Raw genomic sequence first — 22,692 nt, 5'->3', positions numbered from 1 at the left:
TGATTTATTTTTCACATTCGAAGTCTCAATATTCAGTAGGCCTTTTCTACTGAACACCAGTTGTTACAAGTCCTGTCATGTCTAAAATTTGCTCTGGGTCTGTAGTGTTGTTTTAATGACACAAAGCCCCCAGAGCTTTAGAAGCCAGGTCTGTCATGTTCTGGTATCATCTTGGATTGACCAGAATTGGTGATCCCGAATCCTAGGTATTTATTCCTGCTTCTTAGACATTTTATGATTTATCATTTTAAATCACTTTGTTTGGTTTTGTTCTGGTTTTTGGATATGAGTAATAAACACATGTACATTTGTAGTTCTGCAGGTACAAAGGTGTGAGTGGGGTGCCTTGGCAGAATGGTCAATTAAATTGATCCAAATTTGTGCTATTAAAGAGTATTTTGGTGGTTTAAGAGGGAGCAGACTTACTCTAACCCATAAAACACCATTAGGTGAGAAGTGGTCTAATAGACTGATATGCTCCAGTGCCACTTTTCTTTGCACTTGCATAATTTTTCTGACTTGATAATGGAAGGTGATCAAAATATTAGCTCCTTGATGAAATAATTGGCTTGTGGACACTGATAAATTACCATTATTTTAAAGTGTGGCTAACAGTCTTCTTTTTTTTTCTTTTGTGAATTTGGACTCAAAAAATTAATCAAAGCTTTTGTAGGAATAAAAAGCAATTTCATTTTTTAAAAAAAATCTGAAATATGAGATGTTCCACTCACAAACCTTTGCTATTTCAAGAGACAACGTAAGATTCTATTAGGGAAGTAATCAATGTGTTTATCGTCTTTTATATTCTCATGAAGCAGCACTGTGAAACAAGACAGAGAAGAGAAATAGCCATGTATACAAAAGGGACATACAATTTTGCGGAGCTGCACTTCTGGAAATTTTGAAACGCTAGTCTTTAGTTGGAGGGATGTTATTCTCTTATCGCCTAACTGTCACTTACTTAACATTAGAACTGGAGGCAGATGCCAACCTTCTCAGCTTTCTTGGACATCCTGTTCTTTTCACTTTGGGAACTGGAGTTTTTGTTTTTAACTGGACACTTCAGATTTTTTTTTCTAAAAAGTTTTTTTTCTTTTTCATAAAATCCTCAAGATTTCACACAAAAAGGATTGGTTTAAGTTTTAGAAAATTCCTTTGTACTGTTAAGATGCTAGACTCTTTTTATGTTTGAAAGCCAGCAGATTGCAGCATCTTGCTTGGGATTAGAGATGCCCTCTCTCCCAAGGCTTGGATGTTTCCATGAAACTACCCTTTATTTCACTGTTGTTATTGTACTGTCCCCCACTTGGCCCACACATCTTTTTTGGGCTTTCTTGGATGGAAAGACAAACTTCATAGGTGATTTAAATGAAGCCCCTGGGAATACATGAATTCAAAACTCTTCAGCTGTTCTCCCTTGAATGGAAGTGTTGTTATAGTTGCTTACTAGAAAATAAATTATGCTTGTCTGCAGCTTACCAGTACATATTTGGTAGTAGTCTAGTGCACTGAAATTAAGCCTAAGGCTTGATCTACTTAGGACTCCATATCTGGTTCTCCACATTTCAAAAGAAAAGAAAAGGAATGAAACACAAGATTATGTAGAAGAGAAGGCAGTAGCCTTATTATAAATACTAATTTAAAAGGTACATGTGACCTTATTAAATGTTATTTATTTACATTATATAAGTATACATAATATATAATGTACACTTATATATAGGTACATAGTAACATGTATATATAAAAAACATATACAATATAATATATTGTATACATATATATTATATAACTATACATAGTACATATTTATATAATCATACATAATTTATTTATGGTATAAATATATAATATATATTTGTTTATATTATATATTTATTATAAACAAATATTTCTGAATATAGTCAGTCCCTGACTTATGATGATTTGACTTAGGACTTTTCAACTTTAAGATGGTGTGAAAGCGATACACATTCAGTAGAAACCGTACTTTGAATTTTGATATTTTCCCAGACTAGTGATAGGTATATTAAGTATATTTTGGCTTAGGATATTTTCACTTTATGATGGGCTTAACAGGATGTAATCCCATGTTAAGTCAAGGAGCATCTGTTATTTTAAATTATTAAAATATTAATATATTAAGAGTATGGACTCTGGTACTTGCGTTTGCCACCTATTAGTTCCATTATCTTTGGCAAGTTGGCTGAGCCCTGTGCTTCATTTTTCTTCTTGTCAAATGTGACTAATATTGATACCAACCTCAGGTTTACTGTAAGGATCAAAAGAGTTAATATATGTAAAGTGCTTAGAACAGAGCACATACTAAGTGCAATGTTTGGTTGAACCACATGAAATTGTCAATATTTGTCCATTTTTAATGTGACAAAAAATGTCAGTTTCATATAATTCAACTCAATAGTAACAACTTACTAATTTTTAAAAAATTGTTGTTGTTGTTGTTGTTGAATCAATGTCACATATTAGGGATGTGATTTACTGACCCAAATCCCTTGAATCAGTATGACTGGGGGCAGGGCCTGGGAAACGAAGTTAAAACTAACATAAATCTTCCTAGGTGACTTAGCTGAGCAGCCAGGTTTTAGGATTTCTTGACTTACAGTGTTGCTCAGGAGACTTCTTATAAAGAGAATAGCACTGATAATTAAGAGAAGGAGTCTGGACAGGAATTTTTGCCTCAGGGTGAGTCATACCTTGATTTAGATGATATTTAGATGAGAATTTCAATTTTAGACTTTAGAGTTGGTACTGGAATGAGTTAAGACTTTTGGGGCCTGTTGAGATGGGATGGATATATTTTGCATTTAAGAAGAATATGAATTTGGGAGGTTAAATGTGGAATGCTATGGAGGGAATTTTATTCCCTCTAAAGTCCTGTATTGAAGCTGTAACCCCAATGTATTGGTATTTGAAGATAAGGCCTTTGGGAGGAAATTAGGTTTAGATGAGGTCATGAAAGTGGGGCCGTAGTGATGGGATTAGTGTTGGTAGGAGAAGAGATACCAGAGCTTATGGTCTCTCACCACCCCTCATGGGAGGATATAGTGAGAAGGTGGTTGTCTACAGGTCTGAAAGAGAAGCCCTCAGCATAAACTGAGCACATTGGCACCTTGATCTTGGACTTTTAGCCTCCAGAACTATGAGAAAACAATTTCTGTTGTTTAACCTACCCAGTCTGTGGTATTTTGTCATGGCAGCTCAAGCTAACTAAGAAATTCTTCCCTCTAGTCTTTTGTACCATTGCTGCCATTCATTTCACTTATGCAAAAGCATGCATTTTTATATGCATATACACAATAAGCATCCATAATTGAATACTTTGTTATTATTTTTGTACAAACTGTTACGTATTAAATTAACAACAAAAAGTTTTTATTACGGTTTCACATATTCCTTCTCCAGTGCTCCTCCTTTCTTTATGTAGATCGGAGTTTCTCACCTAAATTATTTTCTTCCTCTCTGAAGAACTTCATTTAGCATTTCTTGCAAGGCAAGTCTACTGAAAACAGATTGCTTTAATTTGTATTTGTCTGAGAAAGCCCTTATTTCTCTTTCACTTTTAAAGGATAATTTCTCAGGGTATAGTTTTAGGTTGGTGGTGTTTTTCTTTCAATACTTTAAATATTTCACTGCACTCTCTTTGTATGGTTTGTGAGAAGTCAGGTGTAATTGCTGCTCTGTAGATAAGGCCCCCGTACAGCTTCTTTCAAGATTTTTTCTTTATCTTTGATTTTATGTAGTTTCAATATGATTGGCTGAGGTGTCTATTTGTTTTGTTTTTGCATTTATCCTGCTTTTTGTTTTCCGATCTTCCTGGATAAGTAGTTTAGTGCTTAATGTTAATTTTGAGAAATTCTTAGCCATTACTATTTCTTCTGCTCCTGTCATTCTTCTCTTTCTGATATTCCCATTATGTGTATGTTACATATTTTGTAGTCGTCCTGCAGTTCTTGGATATTCTGTTCCATTTTTCCAGTCTTTTTTTCTCTTTGCTTTTCAGTTTTGGAGGTTTCTATTGACATGTCCTAAAGCTCAGAGATTCTTTCCTCAGCTGTGTTCAATCTATTAATGAACATATCAAAGGCATTCTGTTATAGTGTTTTTGGTTTTTTTTTTTATCACTAGCATTCCTTTTTGATTCTTCCTTAGGATTTCCACTTCTCTGCTTATATTACCCATCTGTTCTTGCATGTTGTCTATTTTTTCCATTAGAGCCCTTAGCATATAGTTTTTAAAAATTGCTGGTCTGATAATTTCACACATTTTTGGTATATCTGACTTCGGTTCTGTTGCTTGCTCAGTTTCCAACTGTTTTTCCTTGTGATTTTTTTTCTTAATAGCTGGAAATGATATACCGGGTAAAAGGAACTGCAGTAAATAGGCCTTTAGGTATGGACAGAGGGGACATATTCTATTGTCCTATGATTAGGTCTGTTTTTTAGTGAACTTTGTCCCTGGATTGTGAATGTCACTAGTACTCCTCAGTTTTCCCCTCCTTAGATGGGACAGGATGGCTAGAGGGCTGGAGTTGTATATTTCCTTTTTCCTGAGTCAGTTGGGCTCTGATAAAACCCCAGTAGATTCAGCTCTGCTAAAATAGTTTTTACTGAGGGAGGGCCTTGTTAAGAACAGACTACTCTGGGCCAGGTGCAGTGGCTCACTGCCTATAATCCCAGCACTTTGGGAGGTCGAGGCAGGTGGATCACCCGAGACCAACCTGGCCAACATGGCGAAACCTCGTGTCTACTAAAAATACAAAAATTAGCTGGATGTGTTGGCACACACCTGTATTCCTGGCTACACAGGAGGCTGAGGCAGGGGAATCGCTTGAACCCAGGAGGCAGAGGTTGCAGAAAAAAAAAAGAAGACTACTCTGGCTTATTTAGAAATGGTTACTTTTACCTTCCTCCTGCTGGAAGGACTAGGGGATTTTTCTCCAATATTCACTGTGAGAACTTTGTAGAACCCCTGGAACTAAAACTCACAGAAATGTGAGGACATCCTCCCCATCCCTGCAATGACAGAGTCTCCTGGAGTTTTTAACTCTCAGACTTGCCCACACTGAGTTTCCAGCAATTCGGTTCTCCTTCTCCAGCACTGGTTCCAGCACAGATTTCTTCTCTGGTTCCTGTGGAGGTTTCTGTTTGTGGGTTTCTGTTCTAGTAAGTTGTGATTGTATTACCTCTCTCTCTCTCTCTCTCCAGTTCAGGGGCCAGCAGTTTGCCCTGTGACCTTGCTTTTCTGCTGGATCTAAGAAAAGTTGCTGGCTTTTCAGTTTGTTCAGCTTTTTACTTGTTAGGACAGAGTGTTGACTTCTAAGCCCCTTACATGCCAAATTGGTTTCCTGTATTCATCTTTGTTTCCTAGAAGAACTCAACCTGTTGCCTATTTTATCCTTTTCATAATGTGTTCCTTTGTTTTTCCTCCTAGGGTACTCTTACTGAGGCTGGCAAGACTTATTTATTTTCTGGATATCTGTACCATTGAAATCATACTGTCTCCTCCTCAACTAAATAGAATCCTTTTTAATGAGGCCTCTTAACACAGCTGAATTTGGGCTACTAGTGAAAATTAGCTTAGCTAATTAGTAAGGTACCATTCTATTAGTTACATCTGCTTTTTCTTTGGGAGAGTATTTTATGCTGCCTTGAGTGTAGTGAATTTAGTTTATGCCCATTTCCTTCTTAAATTATTAGGATATAGTATGTGGAATTATGCTGTAATTGCTTCACTATTTTATTAGCTCCTTGAGCTCAAGAACTTTCCCTTATATGCTATTCTTTTCTTAGTGCCTGCCACAAAAGTGCTTGTTAAATGTGGGATGATGGACATTATTTATAGAATTAAGATATAGAAGTTCCTAATTTGATAACCTGGCTATATATTTTCTCTTAATATGTATATATTCTTTCTTTTTTTTTTTTTCTTTTTCTTTTTCTGAGGCAGGAGTTTCGTTCTGTCGCCCAGGCTGAAGTCCAGTGGCACTATCTCGGCTCACTGCAACCTCCGTCTGCCCGGTTCAAGAAATTCTCCTGCCTCAGCCTTTTGAGTAGCTGAGACTACAGGTGCACGCCACCATGCCGGACTAATTTTTTGTATTTTTAGTAGAGATGAGGTTTCACCATGCTGACCAGGCTGGTCTTGAACTCCTGACCTCGTGATTTGCCTGCCTTGGCTTCCCAAAGTGCTGGGATTACAGGTGTGAGCCACCGTGCTCAGCATGTTGTTTCAAAATTTATATTTTCACATGATAGGCAGTAGAGCTATATGGCAGGTTTATACAGTACCCAGCCCAAGTCTTGCACATATAGTTCCTGTTTTGCAGATGGAGGACACAGTGATGTATGTTGCTTGTGTAGTGTAGTATCCTAAGGACTTAAAATATTTATGTTTACCTTTCCTTAAAATGCTGTTTAATCACATGTGTAAGTGTGCATAGAGTAGAGGTACTAGAAATTTAAGCTTATGATGATATACCTTAGATGATGGAAATAGTCTAGGGCTTAAGAGTTTGTTAGAAGTCATATTCCTGTATTATTAGTATAGCTTAATTAACATTATATTGCACTTTGTGTTTTGCAGACTGCTCTCTCTGTATAAGAAAATTTCTGTCCTATAAAACTCAGTGTCCAACTTGTTGTGTGGTGAGTTTTTGTTTCCTTTTTTAAAAAAATTTACTGACTGCTGCAAGCAAATATTTCTGTTTTGTGTATACATAAAAGTCTGTGTATATGTAGGGTGATGTGCAGTTACTGAATTAAGCTATATGAAAGACATTTTCAGAAAGGACCTCTAAAGTACATGTTAAGAGAGCTGGGTTTTGTTCAGTTTTTCGTCAAGATTTCTGAAAACCTAAATGTATTTTAGTAAGTAAAAACTAATTTTAAATTCAGGATGTAGCACTCTTTATTTTTATGACCCATGTCTTTATGGCTTCTAATTTTTAGTAATTTCTCACTTTGGTAGAAACTCTGATGATAGGATTATTTATTTGCAAAGAACTGGTCTAAGTATTTGTGCAGAAGGTAAATATGCTTGGCCATTGGGCTGAATCCAGCCTACCTGTTCTCTTACCTCTTTCCTCTCCCAGAGCTTTAGGGAAAACAGTAGATGTTTGTTGTTATTGTTTCTGAAACTGTTCAAGTAGTGGGAACAGGTGGAAAAGTGGACTAAAAGCATAATTAAATGTAAGTGGGAATAAAGAAAGAAGAGACAGGTGAGGTCTAACAGAGCGGACACTAGGACTAGGTAAGGAATTTGGTTAGTTTTGCCTCTCTGGTGGTATCAGGGTGTTATTGAACCTTTTGAAACTATTTCTCTGTGTAAGAAATTTTGTGATTTGGCTCCAAGTCTAAGATCTTTGTAATATGTTACACTGCTTTTGTCAAGATGGTCTCATCACTGAGATAAACTGTGTACTATTCATACTAAATAAGTATTGGGTTTATCACTTTTCTCTTGCCTTACTGAAAAGCAGTCTTACTTTAAAATTCTCTTCGAAGAATTTTAAAATTTTAAAATGCCTCTCCCAATGTTAGTACTTAAGAGAACATTCCTCTTCTGTCAAGAGAAAGTTTTGAGAAAGCTGAATGCTAGCATTTTGAAGAAAGATTCTTATATTAGTTTTGATTATAGTCGGTACAGAGTATATATGATTTTAAGAGAAGCTTTGGAGAGCTTTCATCAGGCTTCCAGTCAGCAGATACTGATTCACTGTTTTAAAATTTCATATTAGCATGAGATAAATGAACTTTTATTTTGAGGCTGCCTTAGAAGACTTAGTGGGATGGAGAACCTCAGGAAGATGGGTCAGGCATTTTCTAAAACAAGATTATGATGTTAATTATTGTTTTTGACCCTTTTTCATCTGTTGTTTGTTTTTTCTAGACAGTCACAGAGCCAGATCTGAAAAATAACCGCATATTAGATGAACTGGTAAAAAGCTTGAATTTTGCACGGTATGATTTAATATTGCAACTAACCTCTAACTACTTTCGCCTCGTATATGTGTTCTCTCTTTGTGCACTTTTGGATTAGGAAATGCAGGGTTGCATATTTTATAGTCAAAGAAGGGAAGTAACAGTAGTCATTCACACATGAAAATTTACTAAAGTAAGATTTCCTTCCTTTACTTAACAGAAATTCTCCTGTAGTATAGAATAATTAAGAGTTAAAATGCAGATTTGAGGACCTCCTTACTTTTGGGTGCCCTAAAGATACTCGTTTTCCTGCCCAAGCCCTGGAATCAGCCAGCCATTTCTCCAAGGAGCTCCTTTTATTGAAGAATAATATTTAGAGGCCAGGATCTGGTGCTGGATGTGCTTGTTGCTACTGGGATGTTATTGCTTCTAGGTCCACTCAATGGACAGAGCTAAGTAATATATGTATGTTATATATGTGTACTAACTGCTGTATATGCACATATCTATAATTGATTCTGTCTGCTATATATTAATCTATTAATTCTTAATCTGATTTATTCAGCATGTATTAAATGGTATGGCATTTGAAATACGTAATTGCTTGTACTTTATAAAGCTCAGATATGTAGCTTTAATTCCTGTCAATTGCATGAATGTGTGAAAGTGAGTTTGATCACCCAAAGGGATATGAAAAGGCATGTTTCACTATCTTGAATTACTTTTAGTTTTAATCATGCAAGTCAAGCAAGAATTTTTATGAAGGACATACTGTGTTTAGATAGTGGTCAGGTGCCCATGTAATTAAGTTTAATCATATGTTGCTTAAAAGGGATATGTTCAAGAAATGTGTCATTAGGTAATTTGTTTGTCGTGTGAACATCATAGAGTATACTTACACAAACCCATGTAGGATAGCCTACTACACTCCTAGTCTATATGGCAGGGCCTGTTGCTCTTAGGTGACAAAACCTGTACAGTATGTTACTATATCAAATATGATAGGCAATTGCAATACAATGGTACCTATTATCTAAACATAGAAAAAAGTGCAGTGAAAATAGATATAAAAGATTAAAAATGGTACACCTATATAGGGCATTTAGCATGAATGGAGCTTTCAGGACTGGACGTTACACTTGGATAAGTTTAATGGAACCATTTAATGGAACCATCATCATGTATTTGGTCTGTTGTTGAACAAAACGTCATTATGTGGAATGTGACTGAATGGGACTTCTAGGCTTGTTGGAATATTCTTAGAGGTACCTTATGTTGCTTTAAAAAATATAAACAGTTTTCTTTTAGTAGAATTGCACATTTCTTTATTGGTTTGCATTCTAAAAATGATCAAGTTTAGTACAGTTGTCTCTTAGTACAGGGGATTGATTGGTCCCAGGACCCCTGAGAATTCAATTCAAAGTCTGCGATGCTGAAGTCCCTGACATAAAATGGCATAGTATTTGCAGATACACATCCTCCCTTATACTTTAAATCACCTCTAGATTACTTATAGTCCTAATACAATGCTATGTAAATAGTTGTCATACTGTGTTTTTAAAATTTATTTTATTTTTTATTGTTGTATGGTTACTTTTATTATTTTTTGAACATTTTTGCTCTGTGATTAGTTGAATCCACAGATGTGGAACTGGCAGATTTGAAGGGCTGACTGTACTCTGAGCTAATTTCATGTGCATTCTAGAAATTGGATCGTTAGTTATTTCCTTAAGGAGAAAAAAGATGGAATAGTTAAAAAAGAAGTTTAAAAAAGATGGCATAGTTTCCTAGATTAAGAAACTTCAAAATTATCTGATTTTCCCAATTAAAGTTACTGTTTTCTTAACGTTTTTCATCAGTTCGTTTTTGAAATCGATGAGAGAGTGGGGCCATGCCTTTAAAAGGGAATTTATTGCCCGTTTTTCTCAAGGCTTATTTTTTTCCTCAGCTGGTACTGAAGCATAACAGCTTTCCTGCTAGGATAAAGGAAGCCTTGCAAATAAGAGCATCTGTTTGTTGAAGAGAAGTGGTGTGTATCTTTGGATTCACAGACCTTTTGGTGTAACTTAAGGGGAGGTCATGGAATTGTTGAGCTCTCCTCTGTCCCCTCTCCTTCCCGACAGGAATAAGCGATTTATTCATTATAGTGGGTGTGGTAGGGTGGGAAGCATTCTTTGTAGATTTGGGATGGTTTATGTTGTTTGCTCCTTTCTCTCTTTGCTTTCTTGGAATTGCTGTTCTTCCTAGCATCATCCTTGTGGTGAACATTTGTCATATGTAAAGTGCTGTGGTACTTCATTTGCAAACTTAGGAGGGACAAAATTCAAGCTAACCAATTTCATTATCTGTTTGAACTCTGGTTTAAGATTTATGAGGGAGGAAGTTTAATCCTATGACCAAAATGTAAGATATTTATATTGTTTGTCAATTTCATTTCTTCTTGGCATTCTCATCAGTCATTGTCATTTTATGTGCCTTTATGACTTTAAATAGTTAATATTCTAGATTTAATAATACAAAAGGGATATTGGAAATAATTTTAGAAGTTTTCAGCTACAAGGCTGACATATAGCTCTTATACTTTTGAGCACTACACACTGGGGTCAGTTGGGGGGAAATAGGGGAGGGACGGTGTGGGGTGGGGAGCTGGGGAGAGATAGCAAGGGGAGAAATGCCAGATGTAGGTGATGGGGAGGAAGGCAGCAAATCACACTGCCATGTGTGTACCTATGCAACAATTTTGCATGTTCTTCACATGTACCCCAAAACCTAAAATGCAATAAAATAAATAAATGGGAAAAAAAAATTTTTGTCTGACCTTTGACTTTTACTTTCAAAGAATACGTGTTTTTTTCCTTGATTTAGTTTTATTTAAAATAATGTTCTTAACCTGTTGTTGAACATTTATTAGAATATTTTTGTCTAAATGTAGCATCATTCTTGACTTAAGTGAATATTGTTTCTCTGTTTTTGTAGCCAGCATCCATCTCTATCATTATTTTTAGGAATTGAGAGTAGAGAACATCATTTACTGCTTTTGTTTATCCACCATCAAGGGATAAGTTTTTCTGCAAATATTCTAAGTTTAAGAATTTAAACATTTTATATGACAACTCAAGTAGATAATTCCCTCAGCAGCTCACAAAGAGGATGTAGAATATAATTTCACCTTTTTTATTCTATAGTTTAAAGCATGCTCATGTTGAATTCAGGCAGAACTGGGAGTTGGTCTAGGCCTTACTAGTTCTAAAGTGATTGTGATCAAGATATTTAACCTCTTTGCCTTTTGTTTCCTCATCTAAAAAATGAGAATAATACTGTTGATACCTTGAGGATAGAAATGAAGAGCTATAGTAAAAGATATCCAGCATAATACCTAGAACAAAGGAACCTAAAAAGATTCCTATTATTATTAATTATTATTATATATTGCCTATATTTTCAATAGTGTTGATACCCTAAGGTGCTATAAAAAGAATTTATGCTTGGATAGACCACTGCTTGTTTAGCCAAATGGTTCTAAACTGCTGTTTACATGTTTCTGTTCAGAACAAGTGTTGCAGGGACTTCAGTTACAGAAGTCCATGGAATTGATTGCATAGGTTTAATGGCTGCCCATGTCTACACAAAGGCCTATTTTGACTCTTGATTCTTAGCCCCATTCTAAAGAGATAAAGTAATTATATTCTTAGCCCCATTCTAAAGAGATAAGGTTATTATAGTTAACAGATGAGCAAGACTGTCTCTTCCCTTCTCATTCCCTTCCCCTTCCCGATGACTAATGTACCTTTTAATGTGCTATTGACTATTCTTAAGTGTCTTTCAGTTTTTTGTGCAATTTAAGAAAATTGAATTTTGTCTTTTTCTTATTGATTGGTAGGAGCTCTTTGTGTATTTTGGTTAAATATATGTATTGTGATTTTTTGCTTCCTGTCTGTGGCTTGCCTTTTCATTTTCTTGAGGGTATCTTTCGATGAGCAGATGTTTTAATTTTGATGAAGTTCAGTTTCTCTCTCTCTCTCTTTTTTTTTTTTTTTTTTTTTTTTGAGACGGAGTTTCACTCTTGTTACCCAGGCTGGAGTGCAATGGGGTGATCTCAGCTCACCGCAACCTCCTCCTCCTGGGTTCAGGCAATTCTCCTGCCTCAGCCTCCTGAGTAGCTGGGATTACAGGCACGCGCCACCATGCCCAGTTAATTTTTTGTATTTTTAGTAGAGACGGGGTTTCACCATGTTGACCAGGATGTTCTCGATCTTTTGACATAGTGATCCATCTGCCTCGGCCTCCCAAAGTGCTGGGATTACAGGCGTGAGCCACTGTGCCTGGCCCCTCTCACTGTCTTTTTAATGGTTAGTGCTTTTTAATCATAAGAAATCTTTGCCTATCAAGATTTTTAAATATGTTTTTTCTAAGATTGTTACAGTTTTAGCTTTTACATTTAGATCTTTGAACTTATTCAAGTTAATCTTTGTGTATGATGGAGATAAGTATTAGGAGTCATTTTTTTTTTTTTTCTAAACAGATAGTTGCTCTAGCACCATGATTAAAAAGAACCACTAAATTGCAGTGACTCCTTTGTTGTAAATCAAGCGACTATGTATGTGTGAGTCTGTTTCTGGACACATTATGTTTCATATTTTCTTTGTCATTAAGCGAATACTGCAATGCCTTTAATATTTTAGGTGTATTGTAAGTCCTTAAAATCTGGTAGTTCAGGTTTCTAACTTTGCTCTTCTTCAAGACTGCTGGCATTTTAGGGCCTTTTAATTTCCTAAATGAAACATTAAAATCTAAATATAGATTTTAGAATGCATATATGATTTCCACTTCCAAAAAAGTAGCTTGTATTTTGATTGGGATTGCATTGAATTTATAAGTCAATGTGGGAAAAATGCCCACCTTCTTAACATTGACATGAAATAGCTCTTCATTCATTTTGGCCTTTTATCTCTAAGCAGTGTTTTATAGTTTTGAGGACATAGGTTTTGCACATTTTCATTAAATTTATTCACAAATATTTAATATTTTCAGATGACATTTTAAGTGGTTTTTATTTTAAAATTTTATTTTTTGTTTGCTAATATATAGGTATAACATTAATTTTTATTTATTGACATTAGATACAGAATCTTGTGAAAGTTCACTTATTCTAGGTCCTTGTAGATTCTTTTGGATTTTCTTTGTATATAGTCATTTTATTTGTAAATAAAGTTTTCTTTCCAGGTGGTGGTGGTAGGCATCCTTGTTTTATTTCCAGTCTTTGGAAGAGATGGTCAGTGCTTTACTAATGACTGATATTAGCTGTAGCTTTTGTTAAAATATATTTTATCAGATTAAGAAAGTTTCCTTCTATTCCTAGATATCTGAATGTTTTTATTATGAATGGGTGTTAAATGTTATCAAATGCTTTCTCTGCATTTATTGAGATGATTATATAGTTTTTCTCCTTTGTTTTGCTAATGTGGTGAATTGCACTGGTTGATTTTTTTCAATAGTAAACCAGCCTTGCATTCTGGAATAAATTCCGCTGAGTCATGACACATTACATTTTAAAAATTTATCTTTAGATTTTATTTGTTAATGTTTCATTTAGGATTTTTGTGTCTATATGAGAAATTATTGGACTATAATTTTCCTTTCCTACAATGTGCTTGTGTGGTTTTGTTAGCAAGTTTATGCTGACTTCAGCATAGGTTGGGAAGTGTTTATTCTTTTCTATTTTCTGGATGAGGTCATATAATGTTGATATTATATCTTCCTTAAATATGTGGTAGAATTTTTTACCAGTGAAGCCATCTGGGCTTCGAGTTTTCTTTGTGGGAAAGTTTCAAATTATAGCTTCAGTTTCTTTAATAGATAATAAGGGCTCTTCAGGTTTTCTGTTTGTCAGTTTTGATGAATAGTGCTTTTCAAAGAATTTGTCCATTTAATCTAAAATTTAAAATTTATTACAAAGTGTTCATAATATCCTCCAGTTATCTTTTTTAATAGGATTTATAATGATGTCTTCTTTTAATTCTTTGTTTTGGTGATTTGTATTTTCTCTCATTTATTTCTTAGTTCAGTCTTAGTAGGGATTAATAATTTTGTTAATTTTTTTCAAAGACCAATGTTTGGCTTCACTTGTTTCACTAGTATCTGTTATTAGTTCCTCTCTTCTTTTGGTTTATTTCTGCTGTTTACTGTTCATTTCCTAACCTTTTAAGTTGGAAGCTTAGAGTATTGGTCACATTTTGTTCTAACAGGCAGTTAAATTACCAGCTCTTCATCTTTGTTCTGTCAAGGCCTGGTATAATGTTTTCTTAGGTTAGGTCTGTTGGATTTTTATTTGTTATTTCTTCAGTGTGGTCCATTTTTCTAAGATGAGACCTTTGTGGGGTCTCACTTGAATGTCCATCGTCTTCATAAAGATTTCTCAGCTTTGGCTGGACTCCAGTGCTAATAACTAACTTTCCAGCACTGACCTTTGGTATTTTAAATTACCAGTTTCAGCTTCCTACTGGGTCTCCTGTGTTTTTGTCTAATCATGTGCAGCCCTGGAGATGAGCAGAAGTGGATGTGAATATCTAAGCAGACTTCTGGGGTTCCCTTTCAGTAGCTACCACATCAGAAAGCACTCTGACCCCTCAATCCTGGGCACCTTTGCTCAGAACTCTGATCTCTTATTTTCTCTACTAAGATTGCTGTTTCCTGTTTAGACTTCACTTTAATACCCAGTTCCTAGAAAATGCTTCCAGGGTAAAGTCTTCGGGAAATGTTGGATTACTTCATGTTTTCTTCTTTATCAGGGATTGCAGCCTTGTGTTGATTTCAGTCCAGTGCCTACAAAGAGTTGTTTTTTTAATGTGTGTTAGACCATTCTTGCATTGCCCAACCTGAGGCTGGGCAATTTACAAAGAAAAGAGGTTTAATTGGCTTATGGTTTTGCAGTTGTACAAGCCATCTGCTCAGCTTCTAGTGAGGTCTTGGGCTGCTTACAATCACATTGGAAGGCAAAAGACAGGCGCAGCATATCACGTGGTTGAGAGTGGGAGCAAGGCGGGGGCATAGGTGCCACACACTTTTAAACCAGATCTCATGAGAACTCACTGTCACAAGGACAGCACTAAGGGATTGGTGCTAAACCATTCATGAGAAATTTGCCCTCCTGATCCAGTCACCTTTCACCAGGTCCCACCTGCAACACTGGGAATCACATTTCAGCATGAGATTTGGTGGAGACAGTATCCAGACTGTATCTGTATATTTTGTTCAGGTCTTAAAGTTACTGACAGTTGGAGATTAGGTCTTATATAAGCTATTCTCTTTGGTCTAAAGCTGATTTCCTTTCATTTTGTTTTATCAACACATAACTGCCTTTTAAGTTAGATTTATTGCTTTGAGTTATTCTAGAAGAAACTTTGGTTTGTTTGTCATTATAGTGTAAGTCCTGTATTTCTGAAAACAAGGTTAATTGGGAAAACAGCTTATGTCAGTTAATTTATTGTATAAAATTTGATATCTTAATTATCTGTTGTGTTTTTTCTGCTTCAAGGAATCATCTGTTGCAGCTTGCTTTAGAGTCACCACCCAAATTTCCTGCTTCTTCCTCATCAAAGAATCTTGCTGTCAAGGTAGATATTCCTATAGCCTCCAGACTGTCTTTAAAGCAGGGGAGCAGGTTAATGGATAATTTCTTGATCAGAGAAACGAGTGGTTCTACATCAGAGTTGTTGACAAAAGAAAATGAAAGCAAATTCAGCCCTCCAAAAGAGGCAAGCCCTGCTGCAAAGACCAAAGAGACACATTCTATAGAAGAGATGGCTCCAGGTTCCTCAGAGGCCAAGCGTCCTGAGACACCCTCGACATCCACTTTGAAACAAGTTACTAAAGGTAGGAAGTTATTTTCATATGTGGAAGTATGGAAATCTTTTCATCCACTTAACATAAGAATAAATAGGCAGCATCTTTGAGGGGGAAGGAATGGTAAAGGACAAATCAGATTTCACTGTGTCACAGTCTCAGCCATTGATGTTTGTTCTTTCTCAGAAATAGGAATTCAGGCTGACTGCTACGAAAAGGATACAATTTTAATTAGTTCAGGCTTCAAGTATGGCAGTAGCTTTCTGTTTTTAGCTTTTAATCCTTCTCCCCCCAATTCAATGTATCAGTTTGCATATAATCATGAAGAGCTCTTTTATCTTATTTTTACCACCGCTTGACCGCCTCCTCACTGTTCTGCCTGCCATGTAAAGCCTTTGACAATTGGAGCCCTACCCTAGTAATCCCGCCATATTGTTCACCTCTCCCTCTCAGAAGTCCTGCTCTAGCCAAGCTGATCTCCCCCACTGTTCCTTCAGTACACCGAGGAATTGGCAAACTTCAACCGGCAGATCTAATCTGGCTTGCCACCTGTTTTTCTAAATAAAAGTTTGCATACCCGTTTGTTTACATATGACTGTGGCTACTTTCATGCTGCAGTGGCAGAGTTGCGTGATTGTGACAGAGGCCATATGATCCATGAAGTCTAAATTCTTCACTACCTGCCCCTTCACTAAGAATGTTTGGTGAGCCCAAACATTTTTAGTGAATGTTATTTCAGTTCTATATTTCAGTATAGAACTGAAAAGTTCTATACCTTTCCAGACTCTATCTGGATCTTCACTAGTCATTGGTTATGTTAGAAAACACTGTCTCACATCACAAAAGCGTTATAACACTTGTTTTCTGTTTTATAAACCATTTGCTTAACTGTTTGATGAATATGTCAGCTTGTTTAACCTTTTGTTTCTGTGTCTTCTTTCCAGTGAAGTTTAGAGCACCTTTTAGGCAGAAACTCTTAGACATCTTTGGTATACTCATACCATACACAGTGCAGAGATGTGAGTGTTTATTAAACTTAGATTGAATTAGTTTATTAGTACTTATGTGTTTACACGTTTTAAAGAGATATAAATTTACATTTTCAACTATGTCTATCTTTAGTCTTTTTACCAATTGACAATTCTTATTGTAGTATTTTTTAGCTTGATGGTTAACTGTTTTTCCCTTAGCAAAACCTTTTTTCCCAAATGAAATTTTACAATAAACCATAACATATGAAATAGATTGTTCTGTTCTACCTGAACTCCTGCCTGTTATCCATGGCGATCTGTAGGCCCTGAGATACCCCCGCAGATCCCTGCAACTTTATGAAATAGTTTGAGAATGACAATATTCCTTAATTTTAACATATATAGAATTACAAATGAGAGCTAAATTAACAAATTTGTAACCATTGACAAAATTGAACAGTAGTTGGCCCAACTCAATAAATTATTTAATCTAGCTGTACCTGTCCTTTGCCCAGCCCCTGGGCCAGGTGTATCTTACTTAAGTTACTCTTGCTTCTGTGCTAAACATGGATAGCTCCTAAGGCTTGGGAAAATTTTAGATTAGTTTTATAGTTTGGTCATACCTTGGTAGAAAAGATTTAACCAAAGCATTTTCTAATAAACGAACTTTCAAGCCTATTTGCAGTCTCTTCTGGGCCTAGGACTTCAACTGTGTGACTTTCCACAATTTAGCCATTACCAAGTAACCGGTCTGTCCCACTCCTGCTGTCCTGATGGGTCATTCTTTTTCTTTTCTGCTTTTCTAAGTGCATGTTAAGTTGAAATTCTTTTTTACTTTAATTGCTGAAAATATTCCAGTTTACATTACTTTTGCCCCTTCTACAATTAATAAAGTCTCTCTTTTTCTTTTTAAAAAATACAGTGGATTGTCCTGTTTGCGGGGTTAACATTCCAGAAAATCACATTAATAAGCATTTAGATAGCTGTTTAACACGCGAAGAGAAGAAGGAAAGCCTCCGAAGGTAAGGAGGCTGAGCAGAACCATTGAGCTACTTCAGCTGGATGTCTCTTGTGCTTTATAAACTTGGGGGAAAATTACAGTATTCATTTTATCCTGGTGACTGTATTTCCCACTCTTGCTTGATTTATCCTTTAATCCTATTGGCCACCTCTTCCAATTCCTCTCCTCTGTTCTGTCTTCAACTCCCACGTTACCAAATGTGATTAGTTGTATTGAATATTTGAACTGCTACTAAATTTGACTTAATAAGAAATTAGTGACTTCAAATTCAATTCTTTTTAAGCTTTTTTTTCCTCTTAGAATTTTAGAACTACCAAAAAGCATCTTGGCCAAAGAAAGCAAGATTAGACTCTGAATATAGAATATAGAAAATCTTTCTCTGGTCCTTAGGATGCTCAGGAGTTTTAAAATTTAAAAGCAAATTTTTCAAAAATTTTGGACTAGGAAATTATATATATTATATATTATATATATATGTATATATATATATAATATATAATATAAAAAGGTACAGAAATGCAAATATGAAATGTAATGTTGTATCCCATCCCACCCCACCCCCACACCATCCAGGTAATGTAACTAATAAATTGTCAGCTTAGTATTTGCATCTAAACTACTGTGCTATTCTGCCTCTCTTGTACATCAAAGTAACTGTAATTTTTAAATTAGTCCACTATTGTTATACATACATGTTGTTCAGGAATGAAATATTAGACAAACAATTATGCATTAAGGAATCAATGCATAATAAAGAATCAGAAGATGCAATTTAGATGAGTCTGGTGATGAAGGGAGAAAGATGAGATGGTAGTTTGAAGAAGGAGTGAGTGGCGTGAAGATCAAGGGAAGATGTTTTTAAAAATAGGAATTTAAGCCTTCAGTCTCTTTCCTTCCACTATCTCCAGGGAGAGCAGAGGATAAAAGGAAGAAACTGAGGAGCGTAAGAGCCCAGTAATGAGGTTATCCTTGACATGCAGAAAGGACTCTTCTGAAACAGGAGGCAAGGGGAAGCTAATAGGTGGTAATTCAGAGATATTTGGAGAAGAGGAGGAGGGAGACTGAAGAAATTAATGTCCTTTTTCAGTTGTGTCTTGGGAAGTGGTGATGAAAGAATGATTTGCTTCTATGTTCAGTCTATTTTAAAGGACTTTGAAGAATATTTTTCAAAAGCAGTGTTAATAAAACAGAGCCATCGTATTATTGTGATTAAAGATGTCACTTAATTTTTATAAGTAAATTTGAAGTGACTGCAGATTTTGAGGGTCAGATTTATACTGTTATAACTTATAAAAGCTAACATATAAAACACAGTGATGCTTTATTAAAAATGGTAGACGTACTTGAGTCCAAACCTGGGACGGTTTTGCATGCACAGTACTCCCACCTAGTGGGCAATTTTGTTGATGAGGATAAAATTTAGATTTTTAGGTGGCTTAATTAGTGGCGATTTTAAGAAAATGAGTAGTGCTAAGGATTATTTCCTGTAAGCCACGAGAGTCAGATGACCTTCTTTTCCCTTTAGAAATGCATGAGTTGGGAATATAGAAGCTGAGTATATTCTTTTTGAAGAATAAGGAATCTGCACTGATGATGTTGCCTGGACTCCCCTTTTTCTAGATCCATCCATCAGTTTGAATACATTTCTGATACATCATTCCTGATGCTGTCAGTTTATTTAAAGACATACTTGTCCATGTGTAATTAAGTTCTAACAGTGGGTCAAATTCCTGCTCCAAAGAATACTATAGTCCTCCCAGTGCTCTGTAGTGAACTTAGAAGCACTACCTCCTGGGTACCCCTCTTAGTATGTTAAAGGCTTTGAGAGGTCCTACATGAAGGATGACTATTAGGTTTTGTTTAATTCAGTAATTCCTAAATTTATTTGACTGCCAAATCTTTCTGTCCTCATAACTTCCATCTTACAAAACTGGTGTTTGTGGAGTCACTGAATACAACATTGGCCATGTCCTTCTTTAGTAGTATCCAGGCCCCAGGGTCGGGTCATAGAGAAGAGGCTGTGCATATTTTCCTGTCTCCTCCACAATATCCTGACAGGCCATCTGCTGGTTGTGAGTGGCAGCCCTTAACCCTTCTGTATAAAACCATATCAGAACGGATTCAGAGAATGCACTCTTCCTTTGATGTCCTTAGATTCTGAGGGCCCTTAAATGTATTACTCAGTTCCACTAAATCATAGAAGAAAAGTAAATGTCATTTTCGTGTTCAGGGAAACATTTATCAGGTTTCATGTTTTTAAATTCCTGACAGAAATTGTTGATCTCTGGTGGTGCTTTTTATTGTAAATGCCAGTGAACAGTACAGTTCTTCAATAGAATTTCACAGTCATAGTTTAATCATCTATCCTTGGTAAAACAAATATTTTAGATACAGACTTAATGAATCATCTCTCCCTGTGTGCTTGTATAAACACAAAATGATTCAGCTGTTGCTACCTACTGAGATTTCATTTTGCCATAATTTTATCAGTCTTGTAGAGTCTGATGGGCTGTCATTATAAGAAGAGCAGTTTTCAGAAAAATATCTGTTGAGAGTTTGCAGGTCTTTTCACAGTTAATTAGTTATTTCTGGCTTTTAGATTTTATTATTACAACATAAAAGACATAATTTAGTCAGGTAATGGCACTGTTGGTTAACAGAGAAATTTTTGATTGTTTTCAGTCTATACCTGACTAATATTTCTCTGTTTGATTATGGGACCATTTATATCAGTTTTACTCTGGAGAACCTTGTTGAAAATAGAGATTTTAGATCTCCGCTTCAGACCTAAACCACAATTGGTGGATGGTGTGGAGAAGGGGACTGAGAATCTGCATTTTAAATAAACTCTTTAGGTGCTTCTTAGGTACACTAATGTTTGGGGCAGCAGAGTGTGAGCTAGTTATATGCAAATCCTTTGTAAAACTTGCTTTTTGGATAAACCTATTATTTCAAGTTTCTCTTAATTTTCATCTGAATCTTTGCTATTCTCATTTTGAAATGATAGCAAGTGTAATGGCCTCCTTGAGCATGTTTTTGTTTAGCACCTAATTGCCATAAAGCTGAGCTAGGTAGAGAACCTACTACAATCAGATGAAATGGATTAAAACTCACTAAGGAGTTCCTGTTCATGGAATTGTCTCAAGTCATTGGTACTTTTGGGTAGTTTACATTTTAGCCCACTAGAATTTCTAGCATGCTTTAAAAAGGTGGAAAATTGAATAGGTCTATGTAAGTGTGATGCTAAGTGAAGTCCTCATAACATATTCCGAAAGCCTTACATATGTGTCTTTTAAGTGTGCCTCTTTAGGTCTGACATCTTTTTGAGACCCACGTCTCTCACTTCTGGTGCCATCTAGGTTCCTGTGTCTGAATATCTCACCAGCACCTCAGATGCATTATGTTAGACAGTCAGCTTTATCTGCAAACTTGATTCTTCTCTCTCCTTTTTATCTTAATGGTTCTACTAGTTTCCCAGCCACCTAGTTGTTGAATCAGAAGATAAATTGCCATTTTACATGAAAAGCATTTGATAATTCACAATAATCATCAGGGATCTTTCTTCCCTTTTCAGTTCTGTTCACAAAAGGAAGCCGCTGCCCAAAACTGTATATAATTTGCTCTCTGATCGTGATTTAAAGAAAAAGCTAAAAGAGCATGGATTATCTATTCAAGGAAATAAACAACAGCTTGTTAAAAGGCACCAAGAATTTGTACACATGTATAATGCCCAGTGCGATGCTTTGCATCCTAAATCAGGTAAAGTAATGAAACAGTGAGTCATGCTTACCTTCTGGATAAAACAATTTTGTGTAGCTCAGAAATCATATACCATAGAAAAATATTATAAATAAATACATTTTTGATAAATATAAGACATACAAATGTATTCCTTCAAAAGGTACCTACAATATGCTTTGATAAGCCAGGCTTATTCTCAGCCTGTCTTCCAATGCTCAGATCTCTTCTCAGATGCACTGCTATTGCCAGTTTCTCATGTGCCTTTCTAGGGAGAGTGTGGTGGGGAAGAATGGATCTGGAGAGCCTGGGATACAGTGCCAGTTTTTCAGCTTTATGGCTTGGTGACTATGGGCATGTTACTTGATACGTCTCTACCTCAGTTTTCTCATTCAAAAAATAAGGTTTATAATACTACCTACTTCATAATGTTGAGAGGAATAAATGATAAAAGGCATGTAAAGTGCCTAGGACAGTATCTTAACAAGTAGTTAGCATTCAGTAAATGTTGCCATTATGAATTTTGTACACAAACATAAATGCTTTTCATTACTATTTCTACAAAATATTAGTATTCTGTGTAGTGCACTATTTAATGGTTGGTTCTTTTCATTAAACCACACGCATATGTTGGAGTTCTTTCTATTATTAACATATAGAATTGCCTAATTTTAAAAAACTTGCTGAATAACATGCAAACATTAAAGCACACAAATTATAAGTGTATTGTTTAGTGAATTATCACAAAGTAAATTTCATAAAGTGAAAATGTTGTAGCCATTACTGAGATCACTACCGGCATCCCAGAAGCCCTATCTGCCCCCCTCCCGTTCACTACTTCATTCTCACATTTGACCACTGTCTTGACTTCTAAGCCCACATGTTTATTTTGCCTATGGTTGATCTTTAAATAAATGGGACAATAGCTTATGTATTCTTTTGTGCCTGCCCTTATTTGTGCAACATTAAAAGATTCATTCATTTTTGTATACAATTGTAATTTTTTTCATTTTTGTTGCTATATGGTATTCCATTGTATAAACATATCATCTTATCCGTTCAGTGTTTAATAGACATTTCAGTTTTTCCCACTTTTTCTCTGTTATAATGCTGCTGTAAATAATTTTTTACATATCTTTTGGTGCACATAGGTGCATGTTGCTGTTGGAGATACATACAC

The 22,692-nt window shown here is 35.6% G+C and overlaps 1 protein-coding gene across 9 annotated transcripts in view; it reads left to right on the top strand.

Moving 5' to 3' along the window:
• Positions 1–22,692, top strand: part of RAD18 (RAD18 E3 ubiquitin protein ligase) — a 99,371-nt gene that overhangs the window by 19,077 nt on the left and 57,602 nt on the right. For 4 of the 9 annotated variants that reach the window (XM_032290547.1, XM_032290555.1, XM_032290548.1 and 1 more), the window contains exons 3-8: positions 6,604–6,665; positions 7,909–7,979; positions 15,475–15,812; positions 16,727–16,801; positions 17,676–17,775; positions 21,349–21,533. In XM_032290547.1, coding sequence (XP_032146438.1) covers positions 6,604–6,665; positions 7,909–7,979; positions 15,475–15,812; positions 16,727–16,801; positions 17,676–17,775; positions 21,349–21,533 — 831 coding nt within the window. Of the gene's footprint in view, positions 1–6,603; positions 6,666–6,795; positions 6,888–7,908; positions 7,980–15,474; positions 15,813–16,726; positions 16,802–17,675; positions 17,776–21,348; positions 21,534–22,692 lie in introns of those variants that run through there. The other 5 variants (XM_032290549.1, XM_032290550.1, XM_032290551.1 and 2 more) reach the window with 4 other exon arrangements.

This window comes from Sapajus apella, unplaced genomic scaffold (genome assembly GCF_009761245.1).
Source record: "Sapajus apella isolate SASKATOON/1434 unplaced genomic scaffold, GSC_monkey_1.0 scaffold23, whole genome shotgun sequence".
Lineage (NCBI taxonomy): Eukaryota > Metazoa > Chordata > Mammalia > Primates > Cebidae > Sapajus > Sapajus apella.
The sequence above is the reverse complement of the archived record's forward strand: the minus strand, read 5'-3'. Positions and strand labels throughout refer to the sequence as shown.